This window comes from Chaetodon trifascialis, chromosome 4, assembly GCF_039877785.1.
Source record: "Chaetodon trifascialis isolate fChaTrf1 chromosome 4, fChaTrf1.hap1, whole genome shotgun sequence".
Taxonomy (NCBI): Eukaryota; Metazoa; Chordata; class Actinopteri; order Chaetodontiformes; family Chaetodontidae; genus Chaetodon; species Chaetodon trifascialis.
In genome coordinates this window covers 20,230,289-20,252,565 of record NC_092059.1, presented here as the reverse complement: position 1 = coordinate 20,252,565, position 22,277 = coordinate 20,230,289, and the positions used below count along the sequence as shown (strand labels likewise).

General features: G+C 43.3%; 3 protein-coding genes across 28 annotated transcripts in view; 1 reads left to right on the top strand and 2 right to left on the bottom strand.

Moving 5' to 3' along the window:
• The window catches only part of kank4 (KN motif and ankyrin repeat domains 4), a 72,740-nt gene extending 70,516 nt beyond the window's left edge, over window positions 1-2,224 (bottom strand). The window contains exon 1 of the mRNA XM_070960758.1: window positions 2,146-2,224. The gene's annotated coding sequence lies outside the window, so the exon portion shown is untranslated. The remainder of the gene's footprint in view (window positions 1-2,145) is intronic.
• Window positions 2,225-3,692: 1,468 nt separating this feature from the next.
• On the top strand, window positions 3,693-12,946 carry usp1 (ubiquitin specific peptidase 1). 3 transcript variants are annotated; one of them, XM_070960078.1, is made up of 9 exons: window positions 3,693-3,823; window positions 4,329-4,557; window positions 5,295-5,436; window positions 6,443-6,544; window positions 6,677-6,846; window positions 7,228-7,925; window positions 8,372-8,536; window positions 8,791-8,992; window positions 9,612-12,946. In XM_070960078.1, exons 2-9 carry the CDS (start codon window positions 4,388-4,390, stop codon window positions 10,399-10,401), a joined length of 2,439 nt encoding a protein of 812 aa, XP_070816179.1. In that variant the 5' UTR covers window positions 3,693-3,823; window positions 4,329-4,387; the 3' UTR covers window positions 10,402-12,946. The 3 variants fall into 3 exon arrangements, with proteins under 3 accessions (XP_070816179.1, XP_070816177.1, XP_070816180.1); XM_070960076.1 differs by having other exon boundaries at window positions 5,292-5,436; XM_070960079.1 differs by having other exon boundaries at window positions 3,707-3,823; window positions 5,292-5,436; window positions 6,680-6,846.
• dock7 (dedicator of cytokinesis 7) overlaps window positions 12,806-22,277 on the bottom strand; it is a 46,837-nt gene continuing 37,365 nt past the window's right edge. For 17 of the 24 annotated variants that reach the window (XM_070960049.1, XM_070960053.1, XM_070960057.1 and 14 more), the window contains 16 exons: window positions 21,648-21,744; window positions 21,348-21,482; window positions 21,096-21,248; window positions 20,786-20,944; window positions 20,509-20,609; window positions 20,187-20,379; window positions 19,926-20,069; window positions 19,510-19,641; window positions 18,842-18,856; window positions 16,282-16,407; window positions 16,066-16,155; window positions 15,686-15,922; window positions 15,379-15,522; window positions 15,033-15,139; window positions 14,758-14,925; window positions 12,806-13,573 (listed from right to left, as the gene is read on the bottom strand). In XM_070960049.1, coding sequence (XP_070816150.1) covers window positions 13,531-13,573; window positions 14,758-14,925; window positions 15,033-15,139; window positions 15,379-15,522; window positions 15,686-15,922; window positions 16,066-16,155; window positions 16,282-16,407; window positions 18,842-18,856; window positions 19,510-19,641; window positions 19,926-20,069; window positions 20,187-20,379; window positions 20,509-20,609; window positions 20,786-20,944; window positions 21,096-21,248; window positions 21,348-21,482; window positions 21,648-21,744 — 2,044 coding nt within the window. In that variant the 3' untranslated portion in view covers window positions 12,806-13,530. Of the gene's footprint in view, window positions 13,574-14,602; window positions 14,623-14,757; window positions 14,926-15,032; window positions 15,140-15,378; window positions 15,523-15,685; window positions 15,923-16,065; window positions 16,156-16,281; window positions 16,417-18,841; window positions 18,857-19,509; window positions 19,642-19,925; window positions 20,070-20,186; window positions 20,380-20,508; window positions 20,610-20,785; window positions 20,945-21,095; window positions 21,249-21,347; window positions 21,483-21,647; window positions 21,745-22,277 lie in introns of all 24 variants that reach the window. The other 7 variants (XM_070960052.1, XM_070960056.1, XM_070960061.1 and 4 more) reach the window with 2 other exon arrangements.

Genomic DNA, 22,277 nt, shown 5'->3' with positions numbered 1-22,277 from the left:
TGACGGGAGAGCAAAGCAAGACCAGCCTTCATGCAAACACAGCCCTTAATGAGTCGAGTTTAGCGCTTGTAGTGAATTTTCTTCGAGTTGAAGAGCTGGGAAAAAACGAGTTGATTAGTCCAGTGCTTCCCAACATGTGGGTCAGGACCCTCCCAAGGGGTCTTGAGGGGTCACGCGATGGTTAAAATGATAAAAGAAGAAGAAGAAAATAACATGCTGCTTTTGTTTTTTTTCTTGTGAAACACTGGATATTTTAAGCTCTTCCAGCATGTAAAAATCCTTCAAATGTTCCATTTCTCTGTTTTAATTCCTTGTGAATGAAACACCCTTCAGTTTTGGGCTGTGGGAGATTAAATGATTAAAGAAAAACTCCAACATCGTGTGACATGTGTGTCTGCCTTGGTGTTAAGAGTTAGTCATATGTGTACATGGAGCTATGGCCAGCAGCCAGCTAACTTAGCTTAGCACAAAAACTGGAAACAGGGGGAAACTCCTAGCCTGTCCTAGCCAATCTTCTCATCTAATTATAAGCTGGTAATATATGTGCTTTCATGCGTATGTGTGGACTATTTGTGTGTGAGAGTGATTGACTGTAGGAATCAGTGTTCAAATGGTTAACAGTGTTGCTATACACCACTGGCCTTCAAATAGAGACAAAAAAGAAGGGGAAAAAACGTGCATGCACGTGTGTACAGAGGGGTTTTGTTGTTGAGAGGTAAACTGAAGTCAACTTCAGGACGTGCTTCTCATTCTTGGAGTGCACCGTTGCCTGTCGCTCAACATGCTTTCATTTTCCTTCCAGTGTTCCCCTCCTGGGAGAGAAGGTGGAAGGAGGATGGAGGGGGCCGGGACCCTGAGCTGCCACACCTCCAACCTCTGGCTGCTCCAGCCTCGGAGCTCTGTGCCTCCTGGGACAAAGCCTGCCTTGATAAAGACCGACCCTGTTGCCCAGTGCAGTGAGAATGGGCCTCATTACTTCGCAAGTTAGGGGTTAAATTCTTACGGGATCACGCAGTATCTCTAAAATATTTGCACTCACAGAAGGAGCAGTGTTTCCAATTCAACCAGGTGTATGCTTTTCTTTCTGTTCTTCTTTAATCAGTGGGAGAGTAAATGTCCTCCTTCCTTACATTGCTTCAGTGGTGGTCTTCAGTGTCTAACAGTCCTCTTGCATCCAGTGTATAATGTTATAGCCAATCAAAAACAAGGCCTTGCGTAGTGTACAGCTTAGGACATGGATGGCAGGATCTGCAAAAATGCTCCCCTTGAGAACATGCTGTTATCAGGGGGTGATGAGGGAAGTGAAACACAGTAATCCCTCCTTATGATGCATCTCCTGGTTAGGCTTTGGACGAGATGTGAGAGAACACCTCCCCCAGCAGCCCTCCTTGTTAAATCTGGATAAATCACCTGCTGGTTATTACATCTGTAATGAAATCTATTTCATTAGGCCATTATCAAACATCACATGTGGGGTCTGAAGATAATTTCAGCCCAATTCAAAGGAGGCATGGGAGTCTGGTACTTTCATGTGATGAAGAAATGTACTGTTCAAGCCAACCCAGAAGAGGAGATTGCGAAGATAACATGCTGTGAGGATGGTGATGGTGATTGCACGCTGTAGCTCCGCCACTATCACAACTGCGAAGGCTTCAGCCCCCTCAGGAAGTACAACTACTCCCATCCACTACTGTACAGCACCCGTACTGCAACATCACTTGATCACCAAGCCCGAAAATAAACTGAGTGGATTCGGGAAGCTGAGGCACAGTAGCTCATGCCCATCGATACATCTTTGCTGCTGACCAAGCAGCCACTCTGCAGCAGCAGCAGCAGCAGCAGCAGCAGCGGGTCGCCTGCATTCATACCATCGTATTGACAAATGCCTTTACTGAATGCACGAGAGAGACGACACACCTGTCTTTGCCTATTTTTGCGCTGCATTCAGGTGCTGCGACCCTCTCCGTATGGTAAAAACGCACGCCAGCAACAACACTGTGCAGCCCCAGTAAAATCAGCCCACTACAACTGATGGAAATAAGGCGAAACAGAGATTAAATAGGCTAATCGCGCGATGAGCTTTTCAAGCCTGTTTCGGTTTATCTACTCCAACCGAAACCCGAGAAATCATAAATAGTATCTTACCGTTAATTTCGTGGAAGGATAGCCTCTGCTGACTGTCAGATGAGGAGATGCTCCGGTGGAAGTGAGAGTGATGCTGGACGCTTCAAACTCCATTTCCATGGACAATGTCGCCCCCTGCCGGTGGCAGGTGGACACTGCTCGTAACAACCGTGTAACCCATTAACGGTGACGAGCTTTTTGAGCCTTGTATTTATGTACAGAAGCTGTCTGCCTAAAGTATGTTGAAGGGCAAGCTTTGCAACAAGAATAATCCCGAATATAAAATATTCACAAATCTATTTTTTAGGTTGAGGTTCCACAAAAAGGACGATTGTCAAGTCAGACTAACTGCAACTTCCGTTTTCTTCATTCAAAATAAAAAGCCGAAAACCCTAGTGAGGGCATGTGATGTGTGGTTCAAATAGGATCTGGTCATGAATATGGTGATCCCAACTGCTGTCATTTCTCTGCAAATGCATTTCACTTTTTTCCATCGTCCCATTGAGATTTGATCTTGTGTTCTTGTATTAGGCTGTGTTGAATGTGTAAATTAACTTAAAATTTTATTAAGTAATTAAGTATTTCAAATTTACTATCATTTCAATTGACTAACTTGATCATAAGATTTATGATCAGATTTATGGCAAACACGCCCTTTTTCTGCACACAGTATAGGTCAGAATATCATATTCAGCGTCAAAACTGTTATGTGCAGTCTACGCATTGCATTAGGCACATAAATGGTGTGTCCCATTAAATAACTCAACACTCTTAGTGAAGGCTATATTGTACAATTGACCAGTTCCCAGTTGTCTTAAAGTGAAACATGAAATTTAAATTTAAATTTAAATTAGATGAAAAGTGTATGTGTTCCTTGGTAACTGAGAAATCAATTGGCAGTGGTGGGAATAGTACTGGTTTCCTTTAATAGAGTAAAAGTAGCCATACAACCATTTCAAAATTGGCTTTACAGGTAAAGGTTGCTTATTAAAATTATTGTATTACTTCAGTAAAACTCCAAAAGTAAAGTTATGTCCACAAACAATGTACAATATACATATGTTTTCTTTTTCTTGGTTGTATCTCCCGCGACCCTGAAAGGGATAAGCGGCATAGAAAATGGATGGATGGATGGATGGATGGATGGATGGATGGATGGATGGATGGATGTATCTTAATTTGGCTCTTCATTAAGACAAATTAGAGATTATATGTAGGATTCACTTTCAACCAATTCTTCCCTTTTATTTTGGAAGGAAGGAAGGAAAGAGTACTCTAAACGATCACTGTCGGTGATATTCAATCTTGTTTGACGTAGCTTTACAAAGAACTACAAAAATGGCTTCTGAAACTGTTCAGAGGGGCCTAACGTAAATAGGTGACTTAAAGCAAGCCTGACATAATGAATGAAATTCTTCCTGGCTATCTAATTTTACAACAGTCTGCGCACATTTACAGATTTTACGTATAGGTCTGAAATATATTTAATGTCAGGGGTGACCGTTACTCGGATATTTTTGCCGGAAGTTCTTGGGTCGTGCCGGTGTCTCACCGGCGATGGAGCAGCCAGTGGGTCTTCAGGCAGGAAAAAGCGCCAACTTCTGCTGCACCGTCGGGATCGTCAAATAAGCTGGAAATGGCTATAACACTGGATATTCTGTGAAACATATTGAACTTCAAGTTGGAATGACCGACCCAGGTAAGAGTAAAACCGTTGTGGATACTGTTTGGACCTTGAGAATTCGTTTTTTTTGGCTAAGTGAACTGTTAGGAACGGCGTGTTGCCTGCTTTCTCCTCCCACTTCTTCACCGCACCGTTGTGACCCAGTTTGGTCGCTACATTGTCTGCAAAGTGCCCAACACCAGTTTATTTTGCGCTATTTGCTACGCCGAGCTTTTTATAATGTCTATAAGATAACGGTGGTTAGTTTAAAGGCTTCTTTTCCGACAGTTGACTGGGACAATGAAAACAAGAAAATACCAGTAAGTTAGCGTTAGCCAGCTAACGTCTTATATAATGCGGTGCTCGGTCGCTACGTGGGTTTGCTTTGGTAAACCAGAGCTGTCGACACTGACTTAGTCCAGCTAGTCGGGCTGTACTCAGAGAAGTGCGCAGTATTTACTTCGTGCGTAGTTACTTTCGTTCTCGTTGAACTCTGATGGCGCCCACTGAAATTAATTTCTGTCTTTCCATGTCTTGCCAGTGAGGTGCGCTGTTGCATCTCAGTAGAAAAGAAATCACCTTCAAGGTACCAAGAAAAAGATGCCAGGTCTGCAGGGTGAAAATGTTTTGGGGACGCTGGGGAGCCCCATCAAGAAGAGCAAACTCTCTCTGAAGTTCCTCCAGAAGAAGGACACTAAACGGGCTCTGGATTTCTCTGAACCGCAGGCAGATGAACCGAAAGCGTTTGAACCAGTCGAGCCAGAGGCGAGGTGGGTGCTGTGCTGTCAATGTGTAATTTATTTGGGGTCATACAAAGTTCAGACTGGTGATTCATTCCCCTAAACTTACCTTGTCCAGGAGTGGTGTGCCTGGTTGCCATGTTTCTTGTCAAGGAGTGACTGAAAGCTTTTTGAATATAATGAGCACATAGTTGATTTTTATTTTGTTTATTTACTTCTTTTTCTACGTCTCATTTTTGTTCTTGCTCTTATTGCTGCCTATAACATTTTACTTTTTCTGGTGTGGGACCAGTAAAGTTATATCATATATTTTTTCTTGTCTTCACACAGTTTCAGTCCCACTGTTGTGCTAACATCACAGCCTGTATGATGGCATGATAATGGATGTGTAGTAAATACTTTTTGATGTTTGTTCTGAAATACATCCTTATTTTCCACTTTTTCCAGTTGCAGTATGAAGATGGAACTAACATTATAGTTGCTCAGCTATTAGTGTAAACGTACTGAGGTGATATAATCACATCAGTGTTAATATTGTGCAAATTGCATCTATCAGCGTCAATTTGATTCTGAGCAAACTATAAATAAAAATTAGCCATTTAGTCGTGTTTGGTTATTTACATGTTAAGCATTTGGCTTCATGTAACGTATAATAATGATTGCAACCACATTGCCCAGCACAGTGAATAATCAAGTAACTAAGTAGTCACTGATGATGGGTTTCACTTTTAACGTGGAGCTCTGTTCTCTTCTTCACCGTTCAGCAGCTGTGATCAGGTGGTCCCTGGTCCTTCTCCATGTCCGGCCTCGCCTGGCCTTCTCCTGCCATGTGACAAGAGAGAGAACTTGGTGCCGTTTGTGGGGCTCAACAACTTGGGCAACACCTGCTATTTGAACAGTGTCTTACAGGTGGGTCATCACCAGAGACAGAATGGAGACACCTCTTTAGTGGCTGTTTGGCTACACGCATGTATATACGTATATACAGTAGATACATGTATAGAAAGGATGATGCTTCACAAACTAAGTGTAATTATTTGACTTAACATCTCGGACGTAGACAAGCTACCATGACTATAATCTGTGTTTGGAAAGGGTCTGTGTCAGTCTCAACAAATGCACTTCCTGTATCAGAATATAAACATTTTGCTTACATGGATAAAATGTAATTCACATATTGCACTGACCCCCGTCATGGATTTAACTTTGTTCTTTCTGCATGTTTGTATTATTTAACAAGTCCTACCATATAAAGCCACGACACAAGTCTTTCATAATTATGAAAGGACAGAACAGGAAATTATTTCTGTGGTGCTGTTTAACATTGACGCTGTAGACAGAAACACAGAAGTGCTTGGCATAGCGTACAAAATGGTGTGTTCAGTGGCTGATGTAGAACAGATCAAACGTGTAGATCAATGTCTGCTCGACAGCATTCTGTGTCCTCTTCAGATCAGATCCTCTCACTGGCTTGTCTTTACTGACAGTGTTTGGATGTATAGAGACAGAGTCTGTCGCTCTGGGGTCATATTTCATCCCTTGCAGAGGAACGAACACATACAATATGCATTAGGGCAGGTCTTCCTGTGGGCCGCTGGTGAAACAATAGGGTAACCTCATATGCTGTATGCAAGTAGGAAGCTTTTCAGTGTTGTATTACTTCTGCGTGTGTCGTTATTGTGTATGACACTGACATTGTACAGGGCATTTGCAGTCTTGAAGAGGCTTAAAAAGCACTCAATTCAGACTGCAGAAGGTATTAAAAAGTGAAGTCCATGAAGTGGTTGATCCATTTTTTGCTGTTTATTCAGGTCATTTTAAGGATTAATGAATGATTTTAGGATTTATTGTTATTCACTGCTGGGAAGCACTGACAAAAATGTGATGTCTTGTTGATGTCTGATTGCTCCTGCAGGTTCTGTGCTACTGCCCAGGGCTCAGAGAGGGCATAAAGAAACTACACAACCTGTCCAAAAGAAAAGACAAGGCAAAGGGAGAAGCTGATAAAAGTGAAGAGGTGAGTGCAATACAGATGATATTTTTAGAAACAACATGGCGTAATCAAACATCAGTGTTCCTGTCATCATCCTCTGGCTTCTGTTTTGTTCATTTTTTTGATGAGATTTTATTTCTGCATCCACGTTCTCAGCAGTCAGAAGTCGTAGCCGAGGCTTTGCCGCCTCAAATCGAGCTCCTCGGGAGCTTTAACAGTCTGATAACATCAGTGGAGCAGCTGCAGTCCAGCTTCCTGCTGAACCCCGACAGCTTCAGTGAAGGAGAACTGGCCACGCCGCCTCGTAAAATACTCCACACACTCCGGTAATCATGTGCTTACTTTGAATTATAGATTGTGCCCAAATGGCTGATGTAGTTGTCTTGCACCTATGATTTTTCTGAAAAACCATAAACAAGTTGTGTTTATATGTGACGCACAATGACACAAATACTGTGACATTGCATGTATGAGTGTGCAGGTAAACTGAAAGTCACCAGTTAACAGCTTCTCATGGAGCATGAAGCATTGTGTTTGATTGATCAAACTGATCTGGTCTGTAAAAAGTCAAAATTAATTACCATTCCAAGCTGGTAAACCGGCAGGCAACCCAAAGATCAGCATCACATGTTCACATTTTTAAGTGTTCGTCATCATTAATTATTTCTCCATCATTAAACTAACCGGCAGAACTATGTGTGTTGCAGGCAGCTGAACCCCATGTATGAAGGCTGTCTTCAACATGATGCCCAGGAGGTGCTGCAGTGCATCCTGGGATATATCCAAGAGGCTTGTGACAGTATGAGGAAGGAGCAGGAGTTAAAGAGGGAGGATGACAACGTGACTGAGGTTAAAGCTGAGAATGGTGTCCATTCTGGATCCGGCGCCTCTGCAGCAGAATCCAGCACTCCCCAAGAAGAGGACGGCCAAGTCAGCGGCAAGAGAAAGAGTGACACTGAAGTGGGAAATGCCAAAAAGAAGCCAAAATCTGTCAAGTCTAACAAATCTGAGGCCGAGGAAGGAGTGAGAAATAAACCCCTCACTCGCTCCAAAAGGAGGTCCTCCAGCGACATCACAATAGACAGCACCCAAGACAAAGATGGAGAGGGTGAGGGAGAGGAGGAAGGAGGGAGTGACGGTGAGGGGAAAGGTGAGAAGGCTTCTAAAGAGGCCGATGGGAAAAGAAAGAAGAGGGTAAAGCTGAGCTGGCTGAGGCCTTCTGGCAAACAACCGAGCATATTCTCCAAGTTCCGCAGCGTGGGGAAGATCAGCTGCATGACTGTGAAGAACCAGAACAAACCAGAGCAGAACGGTCTGACGCACAACCAGAGTCCACATGACAAGACCAGTGAGGAGAGGTCACCACAGAACATGGCAGGAGACAAGAAGGCAGTGAAACCTCAAGGTAGGAGGCTATTACTATTAGAGGAACAGGACGTTGCAGTCCTTCATGGGGTCCATTGTGCCTGGTGCAGGAAATGAGCGATTCATAACTACAATCCATAGGTGTCAGACTCAGGTGGACAGGTTTGTAACTGATGACAAAACTGACAATTAGGAGCTCATGCCTACCAGAACTATTCGATATTAATACTTCAAGAGGAAATGTTTGGAGGATGATTGTCTTATACATTTAAGTTTTGTCTCTCTCTTGTTGGGTTGTTTTATTGTAGAATCAGCTGTCAAACCATTGCAATAGAGAGTAAAAGGGGAAGACAGGAACGCTTACAGACTCCTGGTCACTGAATTTAACCTCTGCCTGGGAAATCAGACCGCATCAGTACGTCATATGTGGCTTCAGACATTAAATATGACAGATCACTCAGCCCTGTCTCTCTGTGTTTCTGTTAGATTCAGAGGGCCTGGATCTGATGACACGCTTGTTCCAGGGCCAACTGGTTCTGAGGACTCGCTGTCTGGAGTGCGAGAGCTTCACAGAGAGGAGAGAAGACTTCCAGGACATCAGCGTCCCAGTGCTTGATGACCAACCCAGCAGCCCAGACGACCTCTCTGAGGGTGAGGGATATGTTTGAATTGTTAAAAAAAGCAGGCTCTGTGGAAAACAGTAAACAGTAACTGCAACACACAAAACGTTCTGCCCAGTGAAGTTTTTTAATTACATCACCCTCTGCCAAACAGTGGGAAGGTGATCTTACTTCACAAAGTTAAATGACAGATATCCTGTATGAACGCATACACACTTCCTGTTTCTTCCAGACCAACACGCCGATGAAGAATAATCCAATAACTGCCATCCTCTCTCTTCCCAGTCTCTCCTGATCCTAAACCAGAGCTGAAGACTCTGAAATGGGCCATCGGTCAGTTTGCTTCGGTGGAGCGCATCGTTGGGGAGGACAAATACTTCTGTGAGACCTGTCATCATTACACAGAGGCCGAGAGAAGCCTGCTGTTCGACAAAACCCCTGAAGTGATCACCATTCACCTGAAGCGCTTCTCTGCCAACAGTTTAGAGTGAGTTCACTGTTCAGTCTTATGCTCATTTTTCTTTCATCTGTCTGTTTTCGACATATTTGTCAGTTTTGTTTTTTTTAATGTAAAACTGTTAATGTTCGTAGTTGATCTGCCACCCTTGCTTCTTTTGAGACAAAGGGCATTTTTGCTTTTTGGCTGATTTTCACAGAAATGGATTTGTTTTTAATGGGAGCACTGTGATGAGTTGAAATTCCTTTCTCCCTTACTCCCAGCATGACAAACATTTCTGTACACCTCAATGCAAAAAGACACTGCTGTGCAGAGGAAAAAAACCCTTTGTGATGTCTTTTATTAGAAATGATTCGGCCCTTCTCAGTAAACAGTAAAAACCTCAGATTGTTTGCCTTGTTTGCTCACATAAGCTGTAATGTAGAGTTGTAATCAAACACAAATGAAACATCTTGTTGAAGTGCTTTTAATTGGGTTGATAGTCAAAATAGTCCTCTCATACTGTAAACTGATGAAGCCTGGTAATACACAGGAAAAGTCTTGCCTAAATTCTGGGTTTTCCTCAGGAATACAGTACCGTGATCATGACAGACATGCACTATTCATCCCTGCTGCTCATCTGTTAACTCACCTGTTTCCTTCCTTGTAGACTGGACCCGTATGCAGGTCTGTCTAAAGTGAACACTCCCCTGCAGACCCCTTTGACCTTGTCTCTGGAAGAATGGTGCACCGGGCCTTCGTCCGCAATGGGTCCACACTACCAGCTGTTTGCTGTGGTCATGCACAGCGGCGTCACCATCAGCAGCGGCCACTACACCGCCTTCATCCACATGTCTGATCTGAAAGACGCGAAGCTCTGGCTGCGGGACAGAAAAGGCCCAGAAGAGGAGGAGGAAGAGGAGGAGGAGGAACGGAAAGAGGGAACACAAGTGAAAGAGGAAGCGCTGGATTATGATGACGGAGAGGTGTCGTTCAGCCTGAGTGCAAGGAGAGGCACGAGCCTGACGAGCAGCAAAACGGGAGGAAAGAAGCTGTCTGAGGGTGGGGTTGGACTCTTGGGGGGCCAGAGGAGTTTGTCCAGTTATGACCTCGGGAACGGCAGCAGCACATACACAGAGAAAGCAGCCAGCAGCGGAGCAACAGAGGGATCCAAACGGAGAAAAGGCAACAGCCTGGGCCACAAAACTGAAGCGGGACTGAAAAAGGAGCCTGGAGTAGGAGAGGAGGCATCCATGACTCCCTGTGGGGGGGTGGAGACCACAGAGCAGCAGGCTCTGAACAGCCTCCTCGAATATGAGGGCAAGTGGCTGCTGTTCGATGACTCTGAGGTGCGTTTGTTTGAGGAGGAGGATTTCCTGCGAGCCTGCTCTCCCGAGACGTGCTCCTCGTCGACTCCGTACCTGCTGTTCTACAGAAGGATGCCTGAACCTGGACAGTGACACGAACACCAGGACTGCTTTTGACTCAGGATGCGCCAGTCGAGCACCCATACAGAGGACAGCTGTATTCTGTGATACAATAAACAGTGCCAAAAATACTGTGGCTGCCATATTGGCACCTGAACTGAAGATACTTCTCAAAAACCCACACTGCAACAGACTGGTCTCACTGTGGGACCAGAGCTGTTCAGAGCTTCTCATGGACTTGTATGCTGGGACAGACAAATGGGGATTTGTCTACATGCCAGGGATGACTTTAGCCTTTTTTTTTTTTAATGTGACTCTTTTTTTTTATTTGTGGGACACTGGCTTTGATACTTTTTCTGTCACTGTCTTCAACATGTCCTGTTTTTGACATTTTCTCATGGATTTTGTATGGTTCCTTTTTACAAATTGGAAAAGCACTTTCAAACTAAAATTTAACTAACGATGCAAAGCCTTGGAAATGTTTCTCGCTGATTACTTTTCTATAATCCATTCATTTGCATTTACAGAACACTGCCAGTGCTGTATACATGTGGAATAGATTACCTAACTAAAAGCCAAATAAGACACAAAAATCCTTTCCATTTGCTAAGCAGCTCAGACGATGCTTCATGAGGTTGGAGAGAATGTGCTGCAGATTTTTCTTTCTGCAGTTTTTTGTGTAGTTTTTCATTTTTTTATGTGAATCTGCAGTCTGGAACTGGTAGAGTCTAAAGACAGACAGCGTTGGAGTGACTTACGACATGTTTTTATGTACAACACACTGAAATGCTGAGTGTCTGATATACACCAAGCTTGTCCATATTTTGTTGGTTTGTTCGTACAGAAATGAGTCAGACAGCTGCTGATGTCCTTGAATGTGCAACTCTGGATCTGTTATTTAAAGCTGCAGTAGGTAACTTGTATAAAAGGTTTTTTTTTGTTATATTTGCTAAAACTGTCCCTATGCTCAGACAGCAGTACATTAACAAACATGTAACCTGTGGAAAAAAAAACAAAAAAAAAACCCCAGCTCCATTGGTCCCACCTACTGCTCGTACTGCGATTTGCGAGAATACACTGTGCCTGACACAAAACAACCAATCAGAGCCAGAGGAGCATCTGAGGGAGGGTCTGACATCTGTCAGTCACTACTCATACACGCTGCGAACCGCCCCCTCCCTCCGCTCATGCTGAGAGGCGTCAGGAGGCAAGTGAAAGCTATGGCGGAGCAACAGCCACCACAAAGGAGAAACTGGCCATACCGCCGCTGCCAACAGCAGCATATACGGCTAAGACAACAAATAACCACGAAGCTAATATGGTGATTGTTACAGTAACACTCTGCAGCGCGTACAATATGTTAGCGACTGTGCAGCGGAGAGGGAGGGGGAGTGACGTGGAACTTGTGTTGGTTCAAATTTTCAGGCTAAGTCTGCTCTCTTCTCGATCTTACCAACTGCAGCTTTAAAGGGTAATTAATCTTGATTCAGAGAGGGAACAGTCAGAGACATTAGGGCTGATTAGGGCAAATCTGGACTCAGGAAGAACACTTCTGTCCTTCTACTTGTTCTTTCAAGAAAAGAATCTGAAAGTTTGATTAGGAACAATTAAACAAGCACAAAACATCTGAGCAGAAATCACTGAATAAGTGAGAGGGCACAGGGATAGATGTATAAGACTCTTTGCAAGTGCAAAGAAACTTTTTAAGACCCGTCTTGGCGCTATGCATTCAATCCCTCATCTTCATAACTGCACACCTCCAGTGTTGGCAGTTTGTATTAACTGTGCAGACTGTAGCTGAGAGCATCACAAAACTAAAAGTGAATCAACGTGCGACTGCCCTCCCACATCTACAAGTGGCAGGTTTGGTTGGTTTTCAGGCAAATTAAATAAATGAGATCCTAACAAGTTTAAGACAGTTTAGATAAGCTCATGTTTCCCATTTGCAGGCGCAACACAGTCAAAAACAAAAGCCAAAACAATGTTGCATTTGTTTTGTGTGTGTCCGTCTTTTGTATAATATTACACAGCTTTGCTGGTCCTAAGGTATCACACAATGTAGTTTCAAATATTCAATAAAGTTGATATTGATCAGCTCTGGTTCTAAAGTTTAAGTCCAATCATGGTTTCAGGGAATTAATTTTACTTAGCTGTGCTTCATGAGGTATTCGCCATTATGGGCCGTAGTACGATGTGACAACAGCCCCACTGTGCGTGTTCCTCGCTCCAGATGTAATTATGTTACTGTTGGCAGGTTCATACTACAAGCAATAAAGTTTTTACCTTCACGTCCTCACTGCTGATCCTTTTCCTTCATGCCAAACATTACGCTCGTACACTTTTTCACTTCCTACTGATTTGTTGTCTCCAACATAACATTAATCCTACAGACACAAAATAAAGTCAGGAAGCAAGGATATTAGCCGCACACACCAACTGAACATTAAAATATTTATTTAGTAAAATATTTAAAATAAAACAAAGCTACATAAAATTATACAATGATGTTTAAAGTACCTAACTTTAAAACATTCTTTCAACTAAAAATGATAATAAAGCATCATGATAAATAACCGTACCATTTTTTGCATGTTTTCATTTTTTCCTCCCCCCGTTTTGAATTACATAAACTTTCAAGTTGTAAAATGCATTGCTACACCAGAATAAAAAAAGTGCACACATGAAATTCAATACAGATTTTTTTTTGACACAGTACATAATTAAATAGACACCTTGACTTTTAAAATTGTACCTTTTCTGCAGGAAAAAAAAAGGTTTTGGCACTAGAAGTAAAAAGGGATCGTTTTCGGTGGTTTCAAAAGTGAAGGCTAACGTTATTAGCTCTCTTTAATGGTTGCATAGGGACAAAGATAAAGACTTGTTCCCTCGTGTGACAAATGGTCAGCAAAGAAAAAAATTCTTAACGCCAAGGTATCGCTTTAATCTTTAAGATCCACTTGTTCGTCCTTCTGACTGCGTAACAGTTTGTCTGTAAACAACTTAAGACACTGGAATGACGTACCAAGCTGCGACACATTTAGTCTTTCATTTAGCTCACTCTCCAAAACACTGACCAACTTTGAAGACACTCCTATTTACACTCAAGAATAAATTAATATAGCATTTTCTGTTATGGTGTGTGTGCCTGTATTCTCTTCATCTTCAAATGTCAAGCTTGCGAAGGCTCATTCTGCTGAAGGAATCTCTGGAAATCAGACAAAAAAAAGTTTGATTAGCGTTTCCCCTAAATTCATCCTGCACTGGTGGAATAATGAGCACAGCTGCTACAATTTCACATGATCCTTTGCATAGGACACACAGAGTGGAGTAGAGGAGACGCCGGTGAGGTGAAGATAACATTGGTACAGGTTACAAACAGGCTTGGTAGTGAACAACACGCTAATGGACAAACAGATGTGTGATTTTAGCTGAGCCGGACCAGAGACGATTTGGTTAAAACAGATGGGTGGTACTGATTTGTCGTCATTGCTCAGTGAGGCGGACTCCACTAACACACCGGTCCTAATTTTGTTTTATTGGAAACTCAACTCCTAGCATTCACTTCTTGTGTTCTTCACCAATGTTTAATACCAGGATTAACAGGAAACCAGCTTTAAAGGTGACTGACTGTCTTTGCTGTGCGGTGGATCTAATTTATGCTGATGTGAGGAGTGGTTCATACAGATTTTGAAAAGTATCTGATAAATATTCTTCAGCAAGTCCACAATGGCACGTAAGCAAAGACGTTTTAAAGTGTCAAATTTGAGAATGGAGTTTGGTTTGGTGAGTCTTATCCGCCGTAGTGCAATCAACTGAAGGGAAACACTGAAGACGCCTGGGAGGACTAAAATGTCCAGGTAGCATTTTCATCCAGATCTGTGAAACCCAATTTAAAATCCACACATGCTATACAACAAATGTAAATGACAAATGTGGGTTCCCACTGTGATCATGATGAAGATTTTTACATGTTATGACAAGTCAGGTGTTGTTTGTCTTCACTATCAGACTTTCTCTGATCAAGTCATGAATGTATTGTAGTGCTGTAAAATTTCAAAGAAAATTCAACAACATTCCCTGAATAATTCTTCTTTTCTGGAGTACAAATGCTCTAAAAACTGGCATTCTATGGCAGAAGTTGAGTGACCAATGGGAGTCGTACACAGCGATACAAACACAGGACACAGAGACTGAAAACAGCATCACAAAACGTAGTCTGAAAGCCCCAAACTACCTTGTCAAGCTGTCCGTTTGCTGCATGATTTTCACAGAAGCAAAAACAAACGAACAACAACAACAAAAAAAAAGTATTTAACTTCCAAAACATATCATGTCCACTCGCACTTGCTCTCTCTCTCTCACTCAGTCACAGCCTCTGTTCAGTCCTACCTGTGTGAGTTGACCTGCAGCACAGGTTTATAAAGCTGAGGGATCTTTCTGTTGATGAGGGGCTGCAGCGCCTCCTTCAGCCGGTGGTAATTCCTCTCCAGCTCCCTCTGGTACTCCTTCTGGTCCGGACCGATCAGGCTCTTATTCTTACGCAGGGCATCTTCACACCTTTGGCAGAGCAGTCCATCAAATACTGGCGTGAAGATTCTGTGCTACACTTTTTCGATGGGGCCTACCTGCCCACAGGTATGTGACTCATTATGTACGGCACATACCTCTTTGTGAAGTCTTTGAAGCAGAGCCGTAGCTTATTGTGGTGTCTGTACAGCTTCGGGTCACTGGGGATCTCTGACAGGAACACCTGGGCCACCTCCAAAGGACCCTGAGGAAAGCACACAATATGATTGTCCATCTGCATCTTCACTTACACAGTCCAGTCCATTCATTCTGCTGACGCTATCGCCCAAAGTGACTCACAACAAGTGCATTCAATCATGTTGAAGCACCCCAATAAAGTACATCAAACTTCATCAAACATGCTGAATTTCTTCAAGTGCTTCATTTAGCAAAGAAAAGAAAAAGGTGTCTGTTTGTTATCCCAGTGCCATCTTCAAACTTCACCTGGTTGACAGTAGTGCCTACTGATCCCTGCAGGACCATCTGCAGCATCTTTGCGTCAGCAGGGTCCTGGTGGGTGGCGAAGGCCAGCTCCTGAGTCTTCTTCTGCATGTCCTCTATCGCCACCTCGATGGGTGTGGATATAATCTGGAAAGTGACGAAGACATATGCACTTTAAAATAAATCAGGTACTTTCTATTCCCAGCTAATCTTCAGAACATCAGCTATTCTGTGTTGTTTTGCACCAACAGTAAAATATGTTAATGGTTTGGTTGGCTGTCTGAGAACTGCTAGTTATCTGTTGGCCCACCTCCTCCTTGTGGATGATGTTGATGCGTGTCTTGATGTAAGGGAACGCGTGGGAGGTGGTGAGGATGGTCTTGCGTTTGAACTGTTCGTGCAGGTCCCCGTGGGCCCGCCCATCCAGAGTGAAGGGGGTGCAGTAGACGAAACGCCGCAAGTTGTAGTTCTTGTCAAAGTAAGTGATGCGGTCCTTCATCTCGTACGTGTCGAAGTACGGCTCCACATACGTGATCTGGATGAAGGCCTGCGAAATGAAGAGAATCAGAGTGAAGATGGATGCTCGGACTGAAAGCTTGAATTACATCACTCTGAACTGCGTTCACAAACTCATCCATTTCCATCCACTTATCCAAAGACATGGGAGCGTACAGTCCGTCTAACACTGACCTTATTCGGGTCCAACTTGCACTTATCCACTGGGTTGGAGTCCTTAATGACTTCTACCTGGTCCTCTCCAAAACGCTCCCCATAGAAACCCTGAGAGGTAACAGAGCAGAGCCTCATTAGTCCTTAGCAGGAGACTGAGAGCACACAGTGAACAGAGCAGAATTTTCAGAATCATGGTGTTACAGGAGAATCTTGAGCCGACATGGTGTCATTTACCTCCAGCCTGTGAGAGATTTCCGCCAGCTTTGTGATGGCAGGCTCTTTGTACACAAACTCCTGCTCGTCTAAGTCGCCAAATTTTGAACCGTAAAATCCGACTCTGAAGTACGTACCAAACATCCTCTTTCCATCCTGCGAGCAGAGGGAGATAAACGTTAGCGCTGAGGAAGAACAGGATTTAAATTCATATAAGAAGGCATTCATTTTGATCCACACTTTAAAAAAACTGTCAAAATAGAAAACTATTAGTTCAAAGAAGAAAAAAAAGCCATCATCAGTGCGAACCCTAAACTCTCACAGTGATGGCTCTTTTTTGCTTTTTTCTTTTGCTTTATGTATTGATGGGAAGTCCATCTAGCAGTGGTTGACTTCAGCTCCAGTTGTGTAGTTCACAGGGGAAGAGAGGAAAGGTTGTAGTTCATTCAGAGAAGTGACAGCTACAGCGAGTTTCATCGCCAATATGCAAGCACACAGCTTTAAGTGATGGGAATTTCACGTAATAAGTCACATTTGTGCTTATTATGCCCACTGTGTTCCAGTCTGTGTATATATAAATGTCTGTGCAGCCAGTGTCAGATAGAAAGCAGCCCAGAGGAGATCACCATCCACACATTTAGTCAATAGTAAACACACATTTGCATACATGGTTTAAGTTTTTATGAGCTTGTTGAACAGTTTTTCCACCTCCCCAGCAGACAGGTTACCTCTGGGTAAACAGGCAGAGGACAAATCATCAACAAGAAACCACAACTTCTTTTAAAATGCTCATTTACCAGCTGGCAGAATATTCATATGCCATTAAGAAGCAGAATAAATACACTTAACTGAGTTCAATATTCAATAGATTGAAGTGATAACGTCTTTTTTGCCCAGCCTGTATGCACTTTTCTTTTACATCTGTATTTAGCCCGTTTTGAGAAGAAATAGCCCAAGCTCAAAGCAACAGAGAAGGTTGCTAGAAAGCAGCCTCAGACAGCAGGAAGAAGCCCCAAGAGTCATGAGCAGAGAAGGAAAAGAGTCTCCACAGAACAAAAATGACCAGAGCTACTTCAAACTGACAAACCCCCGAGATATCTCAGGAGGTATTATCGTTCAGGGATGGGAAAATGGCAATCAAACCCAGAAACTCTGAATTTTGTTCTGCACAGACCAATCAGAAAGCAATTGTGCATTAAAGCACATACAGAAAGTCAGAAAGCACAGCAAGTCTGACACAAGTGAATGCAAGTGAACATGTGTATAACATGAGAGGGAGAAGCTGTGGATAAGTTGTGTAGGTTGGCATCGGACTTGTAGTAAAAGATAATTAAATAAACCCTCTTGGTAACTGTAAGCTTGAGGCAAATCTTAAAAATCCATCTTGTATTTCTATGGTAACTGCTAACTCAAAAATGTAAACAACGGTATGAGGCCCTGGGAACTCAGAAACTTACCACAAGACACAATTAAGTAAAGTGGGAAGGAAGGGTCGGCAACCAGGGAAATCAAAAAGGAGAAAACAGAACAAATTTTAATGAGGATTGGGGTCCTCCAGAGAATTTCAAAAACAACACAAACTAACAACACAACAGCAAAAATATCTCCATTGATTTTGAGAAAGAACAGAAACTCATTGTGGAGGATCGAGACCATGCAAAGGCAGACAGTTACGAAGAAAACGAGAGAGAAAACAAAGATCCACCACCTTCAGAAGCACAACATGCACTCTCAGTGCGTTTCCAACAGGAACATGGAGTGCTCTGTCCACGCCATGCAACAAACCGTGAAAACTCAGGTTAATACTGTTAACAAAAGAACAGAATGGATGAAAAAAAATAAAACCAGGGGTCGATTTAGTTTTAAAGAATGACAACTGATCAAAATCAAAAGGGATAAATCAAGTAATCCTGAGATTACTGTGAGTTGAACCCTCTTGGCAAAAAAACCCTGACTGCCTCAGGAATTTGGTTCCGGCTTCGACCCAATGCGAGTCGGCAACACCTCGTGTTTTAAAAGGCTCGTTTGATGGTGTGCACAAAGAATGACCAATGGCTCGAGCGGGGAGGCTAACAGCTACCCTTTGATTGAAAACACTGAAATCGAGCCCTGTGGTTGAAGATGAGATGAAGATGAAGTGTGACAGCAGACGGTCAACGAGTGCGCTCTGACTGACACGCCAGCAGACAGACAGGAGGTGAGGACAGGGAGAGGGCGGATTGTGCAGGTGATGCATTCACTGAGACTTCTGTCATTAGTGTCACACACTGTGGCTCCCATGCACAGCCTGCCAACACTGTCACGTTATAAAAACAGGCTCCTCTTGCACACTGCACAGAGGAGGGAGGAGAGAGGGAAACGGTGAAGATGTTTCTGCTGATGCAGCGAGTGTTCCCAGCTGGGAGCAGACAGTTGACATTGTCTGCAGATGTTAATGGATTGGATGTATGTAACCAAGCAAAGAGAGCACCTAGATGCCCACGGCTAGCAAATAAAAAGATGAGAGTAAATAAAAATGGCAACACAAAAAAAAAGATAAATAACATGAGCAGGGCCAAGCAGGAACCGTTTAGCCACCTACCTCCCAGCCAGTACTCTGTGTGACAAAGAGAATACAGGACAAGTGAACGACAACACACATACACCCCCCACACACGGTGTGGCGTTCGCACACACAGTGATGTTACAGCAAACTAATCCAGGTTACGAACTGTCGAGCTGGTTTACACAGCAACTGACCTCTGACTAAAGTACAGAAAAGTTCCTGTGAGCGAATCAAGGATCACTCTTTGTCACCAAAACGTGTTGGCTGCGTGAGAGCAGCTGCTCTGCACCCCAGACGACTGTAACCTTTCCCACACTGTAACTGGATATCGTCATTATGAGTCACACAACTGGCCTTTACAGAAAACCACAACAGGAGTCTCTTCCCACGCCTCTTGCATCCTCTTCACAAATATAATAAAGCATGCAAGGTATCTGACAAAGTCTAAATAAATAAATACACTGGAATTAAAATGCCAAATAATAAAACCATGCAGAGCTGTGTCTGTGTGAAGGCTAGGACACATGACTACATTTCCAGGATATTTCCATTTGGGTTTGCTGTTGTGTGTCAAGACTGAAGAAAGAAGCTTTGCTCCTTGTAGCCCTTTGTTGCTTTTGTCCCATTTTTCTGTTAAGAAATCCTGCTGGAAGAAACTTAACCCATCTACACCATCTAAATGTGACGTGTGTGTGTGTGTTTACCTGATGTACAATTTTGCCAAAGGCTTCCTGTAGTTTACCATGAATGGTGGCTAGCTTCTTAGCGTCCCTGTTGGCTTCGTGGATAGGGATCAGTACCTTGTACACTTCGTTCACCGCCTCATACATTCCTGCCTGGAAGGGAGATGGAGACAGATGTTCGTACGGTACATTCAGCCATCCACAAATACAAACACCTCAGCTGAAACTCAGATTTTCAAAGACTGAAGTGCTGTAAAAGTTACATGGACATCTGACTACATCCTGTAGCCTGTGTTGTCATTGCTCTTTCTTTACAGACCTTCTCCCTGTCAACATCTATCTATCTATCTATCTATCTATCTATCTATCTATCTATCTATCTATCTATCTATCTATCTATCTATCTATCTATCTATCTATCTATCTCCACCTCTCACCATGGAGAAAGAGGCAGCAGCCTGCTCCAGGAGTCCCACGAGGCCGATCTCAGTGAAGTATTTTCCCGAGCAAATGCCCTCCTCATCTGGTGACACCACATCATCAGAGACTGCAGATTCCTCCAGCACGTTGGAGGAAATATTCTGTGTCCATGCACAAATACAAGAAAAACAAGGCGAGCACAAACATCAGCAAACCTTTCTTTCGGCAAAAAGACCTGTGTATACACACACGTTCAGTGCATCCTGTTCTCTCCTTACCTGGAAGGTGACGCAGCCTACGGGCAGATACTTGCGGTCCTCCAGCATGCTCAGGTACTCTGCAACCAGAGCTGCACTGTGCACCAGGCACTGCGCAGCCTCAGCGTGGTTGTTCCTCTCCGAGTGTTTTCCAGCCATGTTCTGAAGCCACGTCAGCCGCAGGTCTGGTGACGTCTGGTAACCCTTTGCAATCCTGGAGATGGTCGCAAAAGCAAAGACACACACATGAAAGCACACAAACAACAAGATAATCCTGATCACAGTGCAGAAATGCTTTTTTTAAGCGATCAAAAAGTGTGCTTCAATGTGCATTTTTCTGTACCTGTACATGAGATCTATCAGCATCTCTGGGTCTTCCTGATGCTCCTTCATCTTGACTGTGTCAGACAGGATCATGTGCAGGTTAAACACAAGGTCCTGGACCTGGAAAATAAAAAATGGAGACCTTGAGGAATTGCTTCCCCTCTCTTTTATCTCACATATATCAAGGTGCAGCAGAGTACATAAGTACTCAGTAAATAAAATCAATCATCAATAATAGCTTGTCTTCTCACACTGTGATGGATGACAATGGAACACTTTGCCTGATCAATCAGTACCTGGTCTGGGAACGTCGTCTCCCTCAGCTCCAGGTCCTCCTCTGCGTAGGTGAGGATGGTCTTTAGAGAGCGACGCAGAAACTCCTCGTTAAAATTCTGAGATGTTCCCACCAGCGAAGAGAGAGACATGGTCACTTGCATCTTCACTCTCGCGAAGTTCTGAAAGTGCAACCACAAAGAGAAGAAAGGTTTGAACAGATGATATTTTGTCAGGGCGACTGACTTTCATGTGACAGATACACAAGATACACATTCATAAAGCTTCTTAACATGTGATGTTCAATTGGTTTTTCTTGTGTGTTGTACTCACATTGCCGATCTCAAAGTTTTGTCTCATGAGGAGGTAGAGGGAGGCGCTGGCGTGGGCCCTAATGGTGCTAATGCTGCTGCTGCAGCTCCTCAACAATCGCAAACACAGGTCAGCACACTGCTCTGTCTCCTCCTCGAAAAGCAGTTCAGGAAACTGCACACACAGATACGACCAAATTGACACAATACAAGTCTGAAGCACAGTAAGAAATGGTAAGGATGACCTCAGATGAAGCTTTTTAATAAGTCTAACCTTGGACACCAGCGCCCTCTGTGTGGCAAAACAATGCTGGAGGTATAGGGCGCTTTGGTTGCAGGCCATGCTGTGGAGCAACACCTTCAGCACCCCACCCAGGATGCTCTCCTTGGACTCTGTCACTGATACCGTCTGGAGAAAGAGGGACACATACACAGTTACTATAGGATTATGTCTGAGTTTATGTATGCTCATGTGTTACATAACTTAAACAGTTATTTCCATATTTCTCAGTATGCCCATGCATGTTTACATTCTGCATGGGCAAACACTAGAAAGTCCTATTCAGGTGCATACCTGTACAATGATCTCCAAAGTATCAAGAATAATTATGTTGGCCTCCGTTGCAAGGTTACCATCAATAAGCGCTTCGTGCTCCAGCTCTGCTCTGGTCCTACAAGCAAGAAACCAGAGACCATTGTCACAAAATGATATCCACTCCCAAATCACTTTGTAGATAATGTAGCCTCAAATGCTGCATGAGCTTCCAGTCACCACATCATTCAAGCCATTTTCCATAAGCATGAATAACATCGGGCTCTTTGTGAAGAAGAAAATGGTATGTGTTGAGTCCAGCCTCAGCCAATTTTCTTTTGCTTTCATAAACTTTGCTGAAATATGATATCTTCAAACTAGAGCTGTACGAAATTTGAAAAGCTGTCAGTTTTTTTATATTTCAATCAATTTCATGCAGCAAGATGTCTCTTAACTTGCATGGCATAGACTTCAAATTATTTAGAAGATCCACAGAGGCAATGCATGCTGATCCTCAAGTACAGAGTTAGTCCAAACCTATAGCCTCTCTCCCCAGAGGGTTACGAGGTTTGAAGGCTTTAAAGAAGCTGTTCTTCATTATTAAGTAAATGAAAAGCCAAGTAATGGCTAAATGTTATGTATCTACACATAAAATGGCTACCTTTGAGCATT